The 15,569-nt window shown below is 49.5% G+C and overlaps 1 protein-coding gene across 1 annotated transcript in view; it reads left to right on the forward strand.

Annotated features, from left to right (window-relative positions):
- The window catches only part of DNAH14 (dynein axonemal heavy chain 14), an 894,889-nt gene that overhangs the window by 359,753 nt on the left and 519,567 nt on the right, over positions 1–15,569 (forward strand). The window contains exons 35-36 of the mRNA XM_085610384.1: positions 1,801–1,972; positions 13,751–13,840. Of these exons, the coding sequence (XP_085466510.1) occupies positions 1,801–1,972; positions 13,751–13,840 (262 nt within the window). The remainder of the gene's footprint in view (positions 1–1,800; positions 1,973–13,750; positions 13,841–15,569) is intronic.

Genomic DNA, 15,569 nt, shown 5'->3' on the forward strand with positions numbered 1-15,569 from the left:
GAGTGAAGTCCGCCCTCCGGAGTCGCCGGAGACCGAGGTGAAGCGTGCCGGAGGTCGGGAGTGGAGATCGCACTCCGGAGTCGCCGGAACCTGAAGAGAATCGTGCCGGAGGTCGGGAGTGGAGGTCGCACTCCGGAGTCGCCGGAACCCGAGGAAAGGAGCACCGGAGGTCGGGAGTGGAGATCGCACTCCGGAGCCGCCGGAAGTCGACATCGAGCCGAGGCCGCCCGACGTCATCGAACCGGAGCCGCCCGAAGTCGACATCGAGCCAAGACGGCCCGACGTCATCGAACCGGAGGTCGACATCGAGCCGAGCCGCCGACATCGAACCGGAACCGCCTACCGGCGTCGTCAAGAACTGTCATTGCGCCGAGGCCGCCGACATCGAACCGGAGCCGCCTCACGGCGTCGACACGACTCCAGCGGCGTCGGAACTTCATAAAAAGGGCAGTAAGTGGAATAGAGGGCGCCTAAGGCCCTGTGAAGCCCTAAGAGACCATCCTAGAGGCTAGAGAGGTGCTGGAACCAGCTTGATAGTGCCAGGGGAGAGCTGAGACTAATACAGAGGGGTTGTGTAGTGTGGGAGAGCCAGATCTCTAGATCCCCCCTTGATCTACCTCAGTTTAGGCCTCAGCCTTGTCCAAGCCAAGTAGTACATCCCTCAGGTCATCCAAAACTCTACAAGCTGGGATTGGGTCAAATCATCCCATAGTACCTCAGGAATGTGAACTGATTTTCAAGTGTCACTGTTGGCTTTTATTATTTATTGAGAGCACTGTATTTTTTGTATTTATCCTATTTATTACCTCACAGTATTTATTGTTTCACAGTATTTATTATTTCACAGTATTTATTGTCGCACAGTATTTATTGTCTCGCAGTATTTATTGCCTCATAATATTTAATTGCCTTTCATCTAATGCACTTATATTTATGCCTTGATTATTTATGATCTACCTTATTTATTGAATCGTTAAGATAGTATTTATTTGACGTACCCTTCCACAGGAAAAGCCTTGTGTACTGAGATTGTATTATTATTTATTTAATCAGCAACTAAGAGAAAAGAAGATAAAGAGATATATTTTCAGTATAATTTTTAAGGTGTAGTGTCGTTTTTGGAACGGATGCACGCATGGTTATTGTGTGGGTATGACGTATGCTTAGCACGGTGCCTGATCCCTGACCACTCGAGCCAAGCTACCACAGTGTATGTCGGGAAAATCCCATTACCACCCTTCCGGTGTGGGAGTGGGGTTTTTCTAACAGACAGCCACAGGAGGTCCATGACAAAGAGCTAGGGTACACCAGGCCCCAGCAATGCCACCTAAGTAGGCTCCAGTCCAGAGAACCCCATGCCTGCTTTAGTGAAGCCACCAGGCTCGTGACAGCGACCCTGTTACTCCTATGGAAACCTCCATCCACCTATGATAAACTATTGACCTATGGGCACTAAACTTAAACCACTAACCCCCACCCCCCACAGGTGTATTCTCATAATTTGCATAAGAAAACAATACATCTCAATGAATGCTTTGGCAAATGACGAGCACCGCCAAAGCAAAAAGTACATCAATTTCACACGTGGAACTATTTTTTAATGTGCGTGGCACGTGCTCATTACTTAAAATAGCTCTTAATGCCCCACTCGAGAGTGGGGGCAGGCAGGGTACCTTTTATGCGTGTCACAAGGCGGGAGGTTTTGTTTAACACAAGTGGTCTGTATTCCATTTCACACCCTGCTTGAAAAGAACAACACTCACTAGTGCATTGCATGAACAGTTGTGTTTCTCCTTCCAGGGACAGTCAGAGGGGGCTCAGTGCACACGAGGAGTCCCTGATTATAATCAGAGCTTTGCAAGAAGGGAACCTGCCCAAGTTTCTGGCAGAAGATGTCCCTCTCTTTGAGCACATAATGGCGGATCTGTTTCCAGGCATTTCTATCCAGAAAACCAACACTAAAAGGCTGGAGGTAATTTTATATATCTTACATTTTTTTAAATTGTATATCAATTTGAAGTAAAGTTTAAAACACACCACCGGTGTTACTAAAACACCTGTAGCTTTAATGGAGAATTAAAAAATATCTCCAACCCAGTGATGTACAATATTGAACCTCTGTGTCACTTTGGGTTAGATTTGTGCCATAAGGTGATACGTGTAGTGGCCTTTCTGCCATTACTGCAACACGAATGTGTGTATGTTCTTTTTGTATGTGTTAATAAAAGGTAACTAGCATTCTTAGACTTGCCTGTGTAAAGTTCAAGGGTCAAAGTGTTGGGAGATCAGTAGTCAATTCTGTATTGGCTTCTAAACTTAAGGTTCTAATACATACCATTCACCCTGGAGACTCTTTATTTTTAACTTATTCAATGTATTTTTAATTTTAATTTGGAGTCACAGTGCTGTATGGTACCACTTATGTCTCAAATGTTGTTGGATGTCCATTGGACCTGTCGACGCCGAGCACTTAAATGATGCTGCCCTGCCTGAACCAACTCAGTTTTCTTTTCCATTTGAAGGTGTCTGGACTCGAACCTTATTGGGACATTACACAAGTTCAAAATTGATTGGAGTTTTTTTTTCTTTTTCCTAATGTTGAGTAAAATAGCTTAGGCATCTACGAGTTACAGCAAATGAGAGTAGGTAATGTCTAAGATTGAAAATCTTGCTCCTGTGTGTAGTTCTTGTATGTTGGGCCTAGCAGCCAAAATGTAGTGCAATGCAATTCGGTACCATGGCATGGTTGTATGTCACTACATCGAGATCAACAATGCATGCCTACAAAATGTTGCATGCGCAGCGTCATCTACAAATGTTTCATCAAGGTAAGTATATTACAGCCTTATAGCCCACTGCCTAGGGTATACCTGTTGCTAAAGGCCCTGAGCCCGAGTTATAACCCCAATCCTCAGACGAGGGCCTATAACGAGGAAGAGGGCCTTTAACAACCGGTATAGCCCAAGGCAGCGGGCTATAAGGCTATTAGAACATTCCACCCACTGAGGATAGAATGTTCAAAATTAAAAAGGGAGAAACAGAGAAGCATTGGAATGTTGGAGTAGAAGGCTTACATCAGCCATTATAAGCCCAAGGGCTATAACGCCAATAGAACATTTCACCCTCTGGTGGCTGAGTGTACTAAATTAAAGGAAAGAAACACAAACACTGGAATGTTGGATCAGAAGGTCTATATCAACTATTACATGCCATAAGTGAGTGAGCTTTGGCGAACTCAGTCAGTAACCCCTCCTGTAAATGCAAAACCTGTGAAACCTGACGTTGCGTTCTTAAAATATGCAAAAGAAAGATCTCCAAAGGGTTAGTTTTGAAAGCGGAAACCTTTTTCCAGCTCTCATTTTCATCCGCTATTAATGCAAAATTTTCAGAAGCACAAACAATTGTAATGAAGCACAGAAGAAAACTGCTTTAAGAAAACCTGTCTTTGTTGCAGCTGAATGCTCACAGCACATGCCCAGAAGACAGTGTTATCTGATCTAACCCCATCCACAGCAGGCATTAAAAAGCTGAAGGAATGTGTTGCAAAATGGTTAGGTGGTTGGAATCATTACCAAAAACGGTATCCTACCGCCCTGATCATTAAGGTTGGCAAGTATGCTTTATTTTAGTCATACAGCATATCACGTGTGGTATAGTGATGGTATACCTTAAGAATGAGCTATAAGCCGGGCTTTCTAGAGAGGAAGCTGGTGGCTCTTACAGCTTGTTTGCCCTGATAGAATCAGTGGCCCTCCCAGAGTGAGAGATGGGCTTGTTGTCTTCACTCTCAGCATTGTGATTCCCTCAACCTCCTTTGGCGTAGTGGGTGCAAAAAGTGCACATGAAGAGATCTAGGTCTAAGAGTGAACCTGAGGCTTTTTGGGATTAAAATTGATCTGAAAACATTGAGAGAAATAGGGCCTCGTTCTTCGGACCAAGGTGAACAGTCGTAGCGAGCTTTGAAGTTCAGGTGAACAGGTTTGAAGCAGTTGGCAGGGTGGATGGTAGCAATGCCGACTCTAGTGTTTGTAATACTAGCGGTGGGGCGCTTTGAATCATTGAAAGATTACAAATTTTGGCTAATTACTTAAACGAGAGAGCAGTTACCCTGTGACCCACTGGTAGTCTGTTACGCAGCGTGAACCCTGGACTGCACTGCAGCAGGCACTGGAAAGAGCTACACCAAAGCCACAGTCAGATTCTACGGTCATCACTCCTAATAAAAGTGATGACATCTGTCCCTCTGAATGTCACCTTGATATCAGTGACTGAAGTGTGTGTTTTGCATCAGTCAAAGTGCAAGAGGGAAAAGGGATTGACAACAAAGTGAAGATGCAAGTGGTCTGGAGTGTCTTGAATCTGGCGAGCCAATTGACGTCTGACAGCCACAGAGGAGGTACCTCTGGTCAAAGCCGCCCATGACCCAGAAGGCTGATGCGCACAACAGAGTTACAGATATTCTGCACTGCGGGTCTCCAGAGCAGAAGCCTTTCCTCCCCCAACGCTGAGGATTTTACAAATCCAGTAGATGGCATATGGGAGGAATCAGCCTCAATCTCTGCATATCAGGGATGCTCCTATGGAAATTTTGTTTGAACATGGGTTCTCTCCATTACTTCCCAAAACGCCCAATGACCACCCCCTTCCCTCGTAGTGATAGTGGCTAACACCACGGGTAGCCTAACACATTCCCACCCTGACGCCGCCCTGATAGAAAGTCCAAGACAATGGATGCAACACAGACTGTGCATTTGAGGTCTGTAAATGAGACCAGTAATTTAGCCTTCCTTGTGGCAGCCGGTAAAGAAAGCAGTGGTCATCTGCCTGTTCACAGAGGAAGCATTGAATAAATTGGTGGTTGATGGTATGGAGTCATCTAAACTTATAATACAGTCTGGTTTAGACTCTGTTGTGTCCTTTGCTTGCCAGATGTCTCTTCAGTGACGAGGTCACCATCTTGACTTTGGTTTTTGTTTTTTCCCAGGTCTGTAGTCAACAATCTTTGACATTATGTTGGATATGAGATATAGTTAATAGACAATGATGATCCCACACTGGAAAAAGTAAGGCATTCAGACAGCCTGGGCGGCTGTTGTAGCTTTTGCCTAATCTTAAGACTTTTTGCCCTGTGCAGCAATATATATCAATGATTTTAACCCCACAGCAGCATCGAACAACCTTTTCGGGAACAGAAAACCTTCTAGGAGCAAAGAACATACTAAACAAACAGTGGTGGCTACTTCTTTGGCGTCTGCAGCTAAGGAATAGGTTTAATGCGAAGCTTTTCGGAATTTCTGGTATCATTTTTGAGTGGAGTAAGCTTTAGACTAGTGGAAAACGGTTAGAGTCTTCAAACCTACAGTTTTCCTTCAAACCGCCCTTCACCAGCAAATTGAAGTTCAGATAAACAAGCTGTTAGATGATGTTGCATCAATGGCCTTCATGCATGCCCTAGGCAAGCTGCCACAAGAATGACATTTGGGGATTTATTCCTTATACATTCTTACAACTAAAAAAGATATGGGACGGGGCGTGGCTTGGCTGCCGAGCGGAATGGCTGCCTGAAACCGCAGCTCCGCCGATCGAGCACAGAAATCCTTCAATTATTAGCTGAACTGGGGTGCGAGCTCGGTCCTCCCCGCCCGAGACGGTAGTCCTGGGTGTCCGCCCTGTGCTCTGGCTTTTCTGACCCCGTCGGCGGCTCGTGGACAGAGAGCGGCCCGCGGGCGGCGCGGAGACGTGGCGGCCTACACCATTCGCTAGAGCCGGGGCCCTGCGTGTGGAGTGCCCGAAACCTGTCCGAGGGGCGAGGCAGAGGCTGTTCGCTCGCCCAAGGAAACGCGCGCCCCGGCGAAGGTCCCACCCCCTACGGCTGTCGGAGTGAAGCTGAGGAAGCGGCGGCTGGAGTGGAAGACCGCCGAACGTCCGCCCCTGGATTGCATGACGGCGCACGGCGACGGGCCCGATCGGCTGATCGCAGTGGCGGCCATTTTGCCTGAAGCAGAAGTCCCATGGTCGAAGGTTCCTGGGCGACGATCGGAGAGACGAGGTCGGCTGCCGTATATGCCCCGACAATACTGTGGTGAGGTTGGAGCGTTGACCTGGGATGTGGACAGTGCACGGCTGTACTAGGGTTGTCCTGCTCCGGCGGCCTGCGCTGTGACTCTCCCCGCCTGCTCCGCTTAGGGTGCGCGCCCCGCTATTGGAGGCCCAGCCCTTCAGCCTACCTACTGGGACTAACCGCCCTGCTGCCCTCGGTGAGACGCTGCTGGTCGGCGGCTGGCGGCGACTGGTCGCGGCCGCCAAAGCATACTCGCGGCGCCGGGTGGCGGCTGGTGAGTGGCCATGGGCAAACCAGACACGCGGCAGCCGAAAATCACTTTCGACAAGTCCAAGCAGAAGCCGCCGGACCCAGACCCAGACCTCCGTGAGGCCGAATCTTCTCGAGCGGACCGGAGTGGTGCTCAGGAGGCGGACATTAAGGCCATGTTTCAGGAACTGAAAACAAGCTTACATGGCATTGATGGCAAAATGGATGCGCTGGCTGCCCGCATGGACGGTATCACGTCCCGCATGGACAAACAAGAGGGGAGAGTGGAATCGCTCGAAACACGTGTGGCCGACACGGAGGAAAATCAGACCGGCCTTGCCGGCCAACTGCGGGGCATGGAGAAGATTCTGACACTCATTCAGCAGAAAAATGAGGATTTGGAGGCGCGCTCGCGGCGCAACAACGTCCGCATCACGGGTGTGGCGGAAACGACGGACATAACCAGCATGGAGCTCTTTGTCGAACAAATGTGTAAGGATCTGTTTGGGTCGGGATTGTCTCCGATGTTCCTGGTCGAGAGGGCTCACAGATCACTGGGGCCCAGGCCTAAACCCAGTGCACCGCCCCGGCCTATTATTGCACGAATCTTGAATTATAGGGACCGGGACGTGATCTTACGAATGGCAAGGGACATATCAGACTTGCAATACAGGGGCAACCACATTGCACTATATCCGGACTATACGATGCAGGTTCAAGCAGCTCGAAGGGAATTTTTGCCGGCGAAGAAACTTTTTCAACAGGCGGGCACCAAATACTCCCTCATCTACCCTGCTAAACTCCGGGTCCAAGGTCCCGGTAAGCCGTCCTTCTTTGTTGACGCGAAGGCGGCTATGAAATATGCCAAACAACTGTTAAAGGACCAAAAGGCTCAGACACCTGCAGTTGACCCGGCCCAGCGGGACAGGCTAAGTGACGTTGAATGACTACTCCTGTATACTTCTTGCTAAATCGCTGGGTGTCGCCTGTCTACGCTGTGCTGGGCCATAGTGAGAATGTTTAATTCCCTGGAGTTCCAATTTCAGTTGCTATGAGGGAGCTGAGCAGGGCTGCGGGATTGGGGGGGGATGGTCCTTGAGCTGGTACACTAGTCTCGCGCTCGATCGCCCTGTCACAAGTACAGGGCCTGTGGGTGGCCAACCTGCGTACCTCAAGGGATGATTCCCATTCACTGTTCACATTTAGAGACTGTAGTTACAGTTGTTGTAGTTGGGAGGGGGTCCAGGGAGTTCATTGCACAACCTGATTGGGGGGTTGGAGCGGGAGGGTTAGGGGTTTGGCTGGGGTTGGGGGTTTTTGTTGTGTTTTATTTAAGTTTCAGAGCCGGGTCGGAGGAGGCGAAAACTGCTATTGAATCGCACGTTGTGCACAGCGCGCTGCCATGTCGACAGTCACCTAGCAAGAGGTGTTCTGGCATTTACCGGGCAGGCTGCCCAGTTGGCCGGGTGGGATGTGTGTTGTCTGACAGGGACGGGCTGCAGGAATCGATGCAACGAGGAACGGGTCCGTGGCCTGCTCGAGTTCTATTTCCCTGCTTGGTGCCTGGTGGAGGTTCCCTGCCCTGTCGGCGGGCGTACAGATTGCTGTGGCATTGCCGCCCTCATATATTGGGACCCGCTGGATTGGAAATGCTTGCTTCGAGATTTGGCGTGACTTGGCCGGGTGACTGGGGGGTAGGTGTATGCTTGAGGCTTGCCCGAACTCTGTTAACACGTATGGTGCTGTGAATAGCATAAAGTGTATTACCTGGAATGTACGGGGCATGAATGATAGGCGGAAAGTGAGACTGATACAGGCCTTTCTGATTAGGAAAGGTGCGGACATTTGCCTTCTGCAGGAGACGCACCTGACGGACAATGCTGCGCAGCTGCTCAGACACAACCGATGGGGCGAGGTAGTTCACGCTCACTACTCTAACTACTCTAGAGGGGTGGCGATACTTATCAGAAAAGGGCTTCACTGGAGGACGCATGAGGAAATCAGGGACGTGGGGGGCAGGTTTGTTCTGTTGGTAGGTTCGCTGTGCGGCGCGAGAGTGATTCTGGTGAATGTGTATGGCCCGAATGACGATAATCCAGATTTCTACGAGGGATTGTGGCATAAGGTGCGGAACTGTGGACCTGCTGCGATACTGTGGGGAGGAGACTATAATGTGGTACTGTCAGATACTACAGATAGGCAGGGCACCACTCGTGAACATCACCCTAGGGCGTCGGCGGCGCTTGGCCATATTATGCAAGAGGCAGGGCTGGTGGACTCCTGGAGGACACTGCACCCTGAGGCCCGCGCCGGTACGTGTATCACAGCTCATCGTGCGGCCTGGTCCAGATTGGATTTCTGGCTGCTGTCCAGAGATCTGCACTCATCGGTGTTAGAGGTGACTCACTTGCCGCGGTCACTTTCTGATCATGCCCCGGTTTGCTTAACGATATCCACCCCGCCGCAGTACATTCAGCCGTTTAGTTGGAGGTTCCCGTCCCGGGCTCTGCGCGAACAGGTCTTCCAGCACTCTTTGCGGGAAAAACTGGAGGAATACTTCGCACTAAACGAGGGCTCAGTAGATTCACCTGGCGTGCTCTGGGAGGCCTGTAAAGCTGTGACAAGAGGTCACTGCATGGCGCTAAAAACTGGGGTTCTGCGCTCCATTAGAGCTACTCTCGGCAGGTTGGAATCTGAACTGGCTCAGCTTGAAGCTGCGATGGTGGCAGCCCCGTCTGGTGGTGCGAGTGCAGACTTCAGGACGAAACTGACCGAGTATCAAGAGGAGGCTGAGAGGGAGGTCAGGTTCTTGTCCAAAGATTCTCAGGCCAGACGTTACGGAGAGGGTGATAGAGCTGGCCGAACACTAGCAAATCTGCTGCGCCCGCCACGCTGGTCGGAGCATATTCTTGAGCTACAGGAGTCGGGCGGTGCAGTGATTCGAGATCCTCCGGCTATACTGGCGGTGATGACAGACTACTATAAGGACTTGTACACCTCTAAGGTGTCCCCTGACGACACTATTATTAGTGATTACCTGGACACCATAGCTCTTGCGTGGTTCAGTAATAGTGCCCGACAATATATGGACCTCCCCTTCACGCAGGAGGACATTCGAGCGGTTATAGCCGCTATGCCGCTCAGCAAGGCACCAGGCCCCGACGGGCTGACGGCAGCCTTCTACAAGGAATACGCAGACCTACTGGTCCCTCGATTGCATAATGTTTTTGAGGAAGCGATGGAGGTTGGCATCCTCCCTGCCTCGATGCGAGAGGCCCTCATCATTACGCTGCTTAAACCTGGCAAGAATCCTGTTACCCCGGACTCATATCGCCCACTCTCGCTAATTAATCTTGACGCCAAAATCTATGCGAAACTACTCGCTGACCGCCTGAAACTTATGCTGCCTCAGATAGCGTTGTCCGATCAGTCGGGCTTTGTGATGGGGCGGTCCACTTCCCACAATCTTAGAGTGCTGTTTGGGCTCCTGCATTATTTGGATCCCAAGGTACAAGCCGCAGCCGCATTGCTTGACGCCACTAAGGCGTTCGACTCACTAGAGTGGAAATTCCTACGGGCGTTATTCACTCGCATGGGTTTCAGCCCCTCCTTTGCCAGGCGTATTGGAATAATCTATAATCACCCGACGGCTAGGGTACGGGTTAATGGTCAGACGTCTTCCCCGATCCCCATAACAAGAGGCACTCGGCAGGGCTGCCCCTTGTCGCCATTGCTGTTCGCTATTGCGACGGAGCCGCTGGCGGCTCGTTTGCGCCAACACCACACTCATCGCAGTATCGGCTTCACGTCGCGTGGCCTGCTGGTCTCTATGTACGCCGACGACATAACCATATATATGATGAATCCATCGGAAAACTTCGACCCACTGATGCGTGAGGTGACAAGGTATAGCGGCCTCACGGGTATCGATATCAACTGGTCGAAGTCGGCGATGTTCCCGCTGACGGACGGTACGAGTCAATGCCACACGGAATTCCCGATTGACTGGGTCACTGATGAGATTAAATACCTGGGCATACGGTTTAGCCGATCGATACAGGACATATGGCTGGCCAATTTTGGGGTGGCCGTGGAATGGCTGGAGTGCAAAGTGAAGCGCTGGAAAGCGCTGCCGCTATCTCTGATGGGCCGCATAGCAATTGCTAAAATGGTGGTCGTTCCTAAGTTTCTTTACTTATTCGTAAACATCCCCGTGCCACTCACTAAGTCGTTCTTTCGCCGGCTCCGCTCCGCCTTGATTGAACTGGTCTGGGCGGGTAAGCAGCCCAGAGTGGCCTGGAACCTCCTCACACTTCCCTTCCGTCAGGGGGGACTCGCGGCCCCGGACATGGAGCTATATGCGTACTGTGCTCAGGCCCAATATCTGCACTACTGGCAGCACCCGATCCCTTACCAGCCGCACGTGGCTATCGAGATGGATGTTGCGGCCCCCTGCCCCCTTCGTGCAGCGGCATATCAGAGATACAGACGCTCCAGAGACGACATTGACACTGTTGAGATGGTACGCTGGGCCTGGTCAAGCATTGCCAAACGTGCAGGTGTAGATGACTTATATGCGCCGAGTATGCCCCTCGCGGATAATCCACTATTGGGGCCATTGACGGACGCGGCAGTGGTGCGGCGGGCGCAGGCCTGCGGACTGAAGGTGGCGGGAGACTTGTACCCGGACGATACCTTCCTCACAGTGCGGGACATGGCGGCAGCGCCGGAACCGACGGCCTCGGAGCTTCTTCTCTACTATCAACTGCGGTCTGCCTGCAAGGGCAGGTACCCTATGTTTCCAGAGGCTCCGCCGACGATTGCGGCCTTGGAGGACGTACTCTCTAACTCCTCCGCGCGCAAACTGATCACACGGATCTATAGAGCTACTCAAAGCACGGCTCCGGTTGCGTACACTGACTCTAGATCCGCGTGGGAACTTGAAGCGGGTATATCTATTACCGAGAAGCAGTGGGAGTACTGTTGCTCCCAACTTGAAAACCTATCCCCTAATTATAGGCTGCGGTTGGTACACTTCAACTATCTGCACCGGACCTACCGGACGCCCATTCAATTGTGTAGGATGGGTCTGCGGTCTGATGCGTGCTGTTGGAGATGCGGTGCGCAGGATGCCGCGTTCTATCACCTTGTTTGGGTGTGTGGCCCCATACGCGACTTCTGGATTGCAGTCTTCAATGCCGTGGGGCAGATTGTGGGGATGGTACTGGGGCCGGACCCACTTGTGGCCCTATTGGGATTCGTTAGAAATGTGCCTAAGACCTCACGTAGGCTTGTGGCCATTTTATTATTGCTTGCTAAGCGTCAGGTAGCGCTACACTGGAAGAAGACAATGCCGCCAAACGTGAAGGCCTGGATAAGATCGGCGGTGTACTGTAGGGAGCAGCTGACCTCATACTGGGACCAGCTGCCGCAGCGCTCGCGGCCTGTAGATATCTGGCAGCCACTGGTAGACTGGTTGGCTAGTACGACAGCGTTGGAAGATGACCAAGCGGGCTGATCGTGGCTTAAATGACGTGGCGAGGTTGGAGTTCGACTGTGGGGTGCTGTAAGTGGTGATCCGCCTGGCATAAGTGATCTGGGATATGGGGTTCGTTCTCTGAGGGGGTTTGTCTGTCGCTTGCTCTGTCTGGGCGGGCTGTGGGCGCAGCGTGCAGATGATTATGTCATTTCGATCATTTACTGTTTGCTTCCTTTCGATTCGGGCTCTTTATTAGTTCTGTTTTGTTTGTTCCATTGTAAAATGCTGTATTGCCGTTTGAAAGTACGACCTCAAATGCTTGGGCGGAGTTCCGCCTCGTATACTAGCTGCCTGCCTCCGGGTTGTTGGCTGAATAGCGGTGTACTCTTCGATGGAACAATAAAGGTTTTTGAAAAAAAAAAAAAAAAAAAAGATATGGGACCGTTGAGGTCCATATTAGATGGAAGAGCTCTTAACAGGTAGGCGAAGAAGGAAAAGTTAAGGAATGCGTCTCTGGTGCAGTTTCCGGCAGCATTGAGAAAGTACGATTGGCTGGTGTCTGGATAGGCAAACACATATTTTCCACGTTGTGGTTCTACAACACACAGAAATTGCCCTGTTCTTTGGTGGAAGGTAAGCATTTCAATGCCAAGGTCTGTTTCTCATGTGTACACCTCTGCTGTTCATGAAGCTGTTGGCAGTAGTAGTGACAGAACATCTTCTGGGTGTGCAAGGGGTCTAGGTACCCTCATACCTGCACAACTGGCTCTTGCAGAATGCCCTTCAGCAAGTGGTGGTATATACATCCAGATAACTATGACACTGTTGTAGCATAATTCGTGTGTTTGTAGTTGTCACATTGTGTCTGATGCCAGTGTGACATCTGGGACATAAGTGGTACAACCCAGCACCATGGCAGCATATGGACAAATTTGTCTTGGACTCAGTGTGCAGAAGCCCAGATATTTACAAGATGAAGTATCTGCAGAGGGAACAGAGTATACATGTTTACAGTACATATGTTACTCTGTTGTATGTCACTCAACAGATAGTATGTCATTCAGCCGGTATGTCAATCAGCCAGTACTGTAACTGAAGCACCCTGACAAGTCCGCTGATGTGTGTAGAACCCAATAAGTCGCCCCCCAAAAAATTACTTCAATTAATGTGGCTCCAACATTATTGTGTCATCTGTCTGTATTATTCTCAGTTGCCAAAGTATTGTACCCTACCTAGGGCCTAGTTACAAGTTTTGTGGAGAAATATGTCCAGGTGGGATACCACTCCCATCACTTCACGATGACCCTTGTGTTCCACGAGGAACATTCTGCCAGTAAAATCTATTCGACATTGGACAGCAGGTTCAGCCCTTTTCCTGCCCAGGTCCCCACCCAGCAACCTTCAGAGGAACAGGGGAGCATGGCATGCCTCTCCACCCCATCAGGCCATGGCCTTCTGGCGTCGCTGCCATCCTCTTCGTCACCACCCACCATGCACTGCTCACATCCTGTTTTACCACTTGCTCAGAGCAACTGGTAAATGGGACTGGTAATCCACTTGGAATGCCTAGACACTGGATCGTCACGGTTAAATCCCCATTGCAAGTGGATTAACTTGTAATAGCCAGATTGATTTATGTGCTGGGATAACATTGAGAAGTTTAATTTCAGGCCACGCAGTATCCATGCACATAAGTCTACATTACCGGTAATCAGGGCCTTCGAGTAACTATTGTGCTCGAACCTCAAATTCATATTTACTATATTCACGTGAATGCCTTAGCTTGTTCATATTTTGTCAGGTGTACATTTTAACTGTTGTTTAAAACATCCTCTCATTGTGCAGAAAAGAATCACCAGAAAATGTACTTCCCTGGGTGTTTTTTAAGTCTGTAAATGTGCAAATATGTTTGTCTGAAAAATATGTTTAATGTGGAAATGAAACACTTCTTGTACTTCTAGAAGGCGATATCTGTTGTGACGCACGAGCTGTGCTTGCAGCCTTGGGAAAGCCAGACGGAGAAGGTCATACAGTTTCACAACCAGGTGCTGGTAAGTTTAAGCGTTAGCAGTGAAGGCACTGATAACTTGTGTGGAGTACAGGCTGTAGGAAGCCTGACCTTTCAGTCCTCATGCTGAAGTCTCATGCGCCATGCTCTTCCAGTCCTCTTTCCTTGCTATCTGATGTTCTTGAAAGTTCTCTGTACTTCCGGTCTTTGCATGCACCAGTTGCCAGCCCAAAACAGACCAGGAGTTGGGGTCTTAGTACATTGGCACAATCAGAAACAAGCATTGGCATAGCCAATAGGTCTCGCCTTTGGGACCTTTATAAGCCTTATAGCCGCACAGATATGCAATCAAAAATTATATGAGAGGTCTCATGCCTTCATTCGACTGAGGTCTGGACAATCAAGGAGAATATGGGCAGTACAATGTTTGAAAACAAAAGCGCATGCAGGCCTTCTTTTACCCCTACACACAGCAGCAACATGAATCTATGAAAACCATCACACAAGTCTGCATGCCCCCTTTCCCCTACACGTAATGTAGCATGAACATATGATCACCCAACATCACAGTAGCTTGTAGCACCGCCCCTACCAACTACATACACTTCTTGTGTATGTGAATTGCAAGATCACAAGAGCTTCCAGTTTGACATGCACATATGTAATGCCCCTATCTGAAGGCTAACATTATTGAAGCCTTGGCGAAACACAAGAGCAGGGTAAATTGACATCTGAAGACAATCACAGGAGCAGCACACAGACAGACACACAGATGTAGCGACGCAGAATTAGTGAAACCTTAGGCCAGCAAAGGCACGTGGCAGTCTGTGCAATTTAGTTGTTTTTTTTTGTTTACATTTTAATACACACAGACCAGGAAGAGAGATCTGCTTTTGGGATAGTTCTGAGTTTAATGGGCAAAGCTGTGAAAGTCCAGACTTGGAAACTGCACAAACGCACAGCTTCAACGTTTCTGTCAATCGACGAGGAACACGTCAGATAAAAAACAGACCTGCAGTTCTGATCCCTGGTCTGCAAAGTTAGCATAAAGGCCAAAAATGTGGGGACAAAAAAAACTGCTTTACTGCAATACATTAAGAACTCTGTTGAACTTAAATGTATTATGCTGCGCTATAAACAGGAAACGCCTCGCTTTCCCCGAAGTGACGCAGTCTATCTATTCTGAGCTAACACTAAAGAGAGTGCGAAAGCTTACCTCAAACATATGCAGTGGGGGACATTTGACAACAAGCAAAAAACGCATGGATATCGGCCCATTCGAGTACAAGTTACCTAAAAAGGTTCAACACATGGGTAGAACAGAATGTGTGTGCTCCGTGTGTACTGCTGATATCGGTTGCCACTCCATCTAGGGATTCTAAGTGACGTAAGTGCTAGGGGGAGGTCCTTAAAGGCAATTTAAATGTTACGAAACACACAAAGATCATGACGTGCCAGAGGTCAGAACTTATGACAGATCTCCTGGGTAAAAGGCTTGCCGAACATATATTGCTAAATCGTTACTGAATGGAGTCACTTACAAGAAGGCAAATCCTATAAAAGCAACCAAGACCCTCAGCAAGCCGTGTCAGATATTCAAGTTTAGCCCTGTACAACATTCGAGATACAGTGTGAATAGATCCGCTCTGGCTTGATGCACAACGGAAGTGTAGAGACAGTAGCCACGTCGCACACTACAAGTGTTCAGACACAGCAGCCATCTCACGCTTGAGTGAGCAAAGCATGAGTCACAGGAAAAGTCACGAAAAGTG

Source organism: Triturus cristatus, chromosome 6, assembly GCF_964204655.1.
Source record: "Triturus cristatus chromosome 6, aTriCri1.1, whole genome shotgun sequence".
Classification (NCBI taxonomy): domain Eukaryota; kingdom Metazoa; phylum Chordata; class Amphibia; order Caudata; family Salamandridae; genus Triturus; species Triturus cristatus.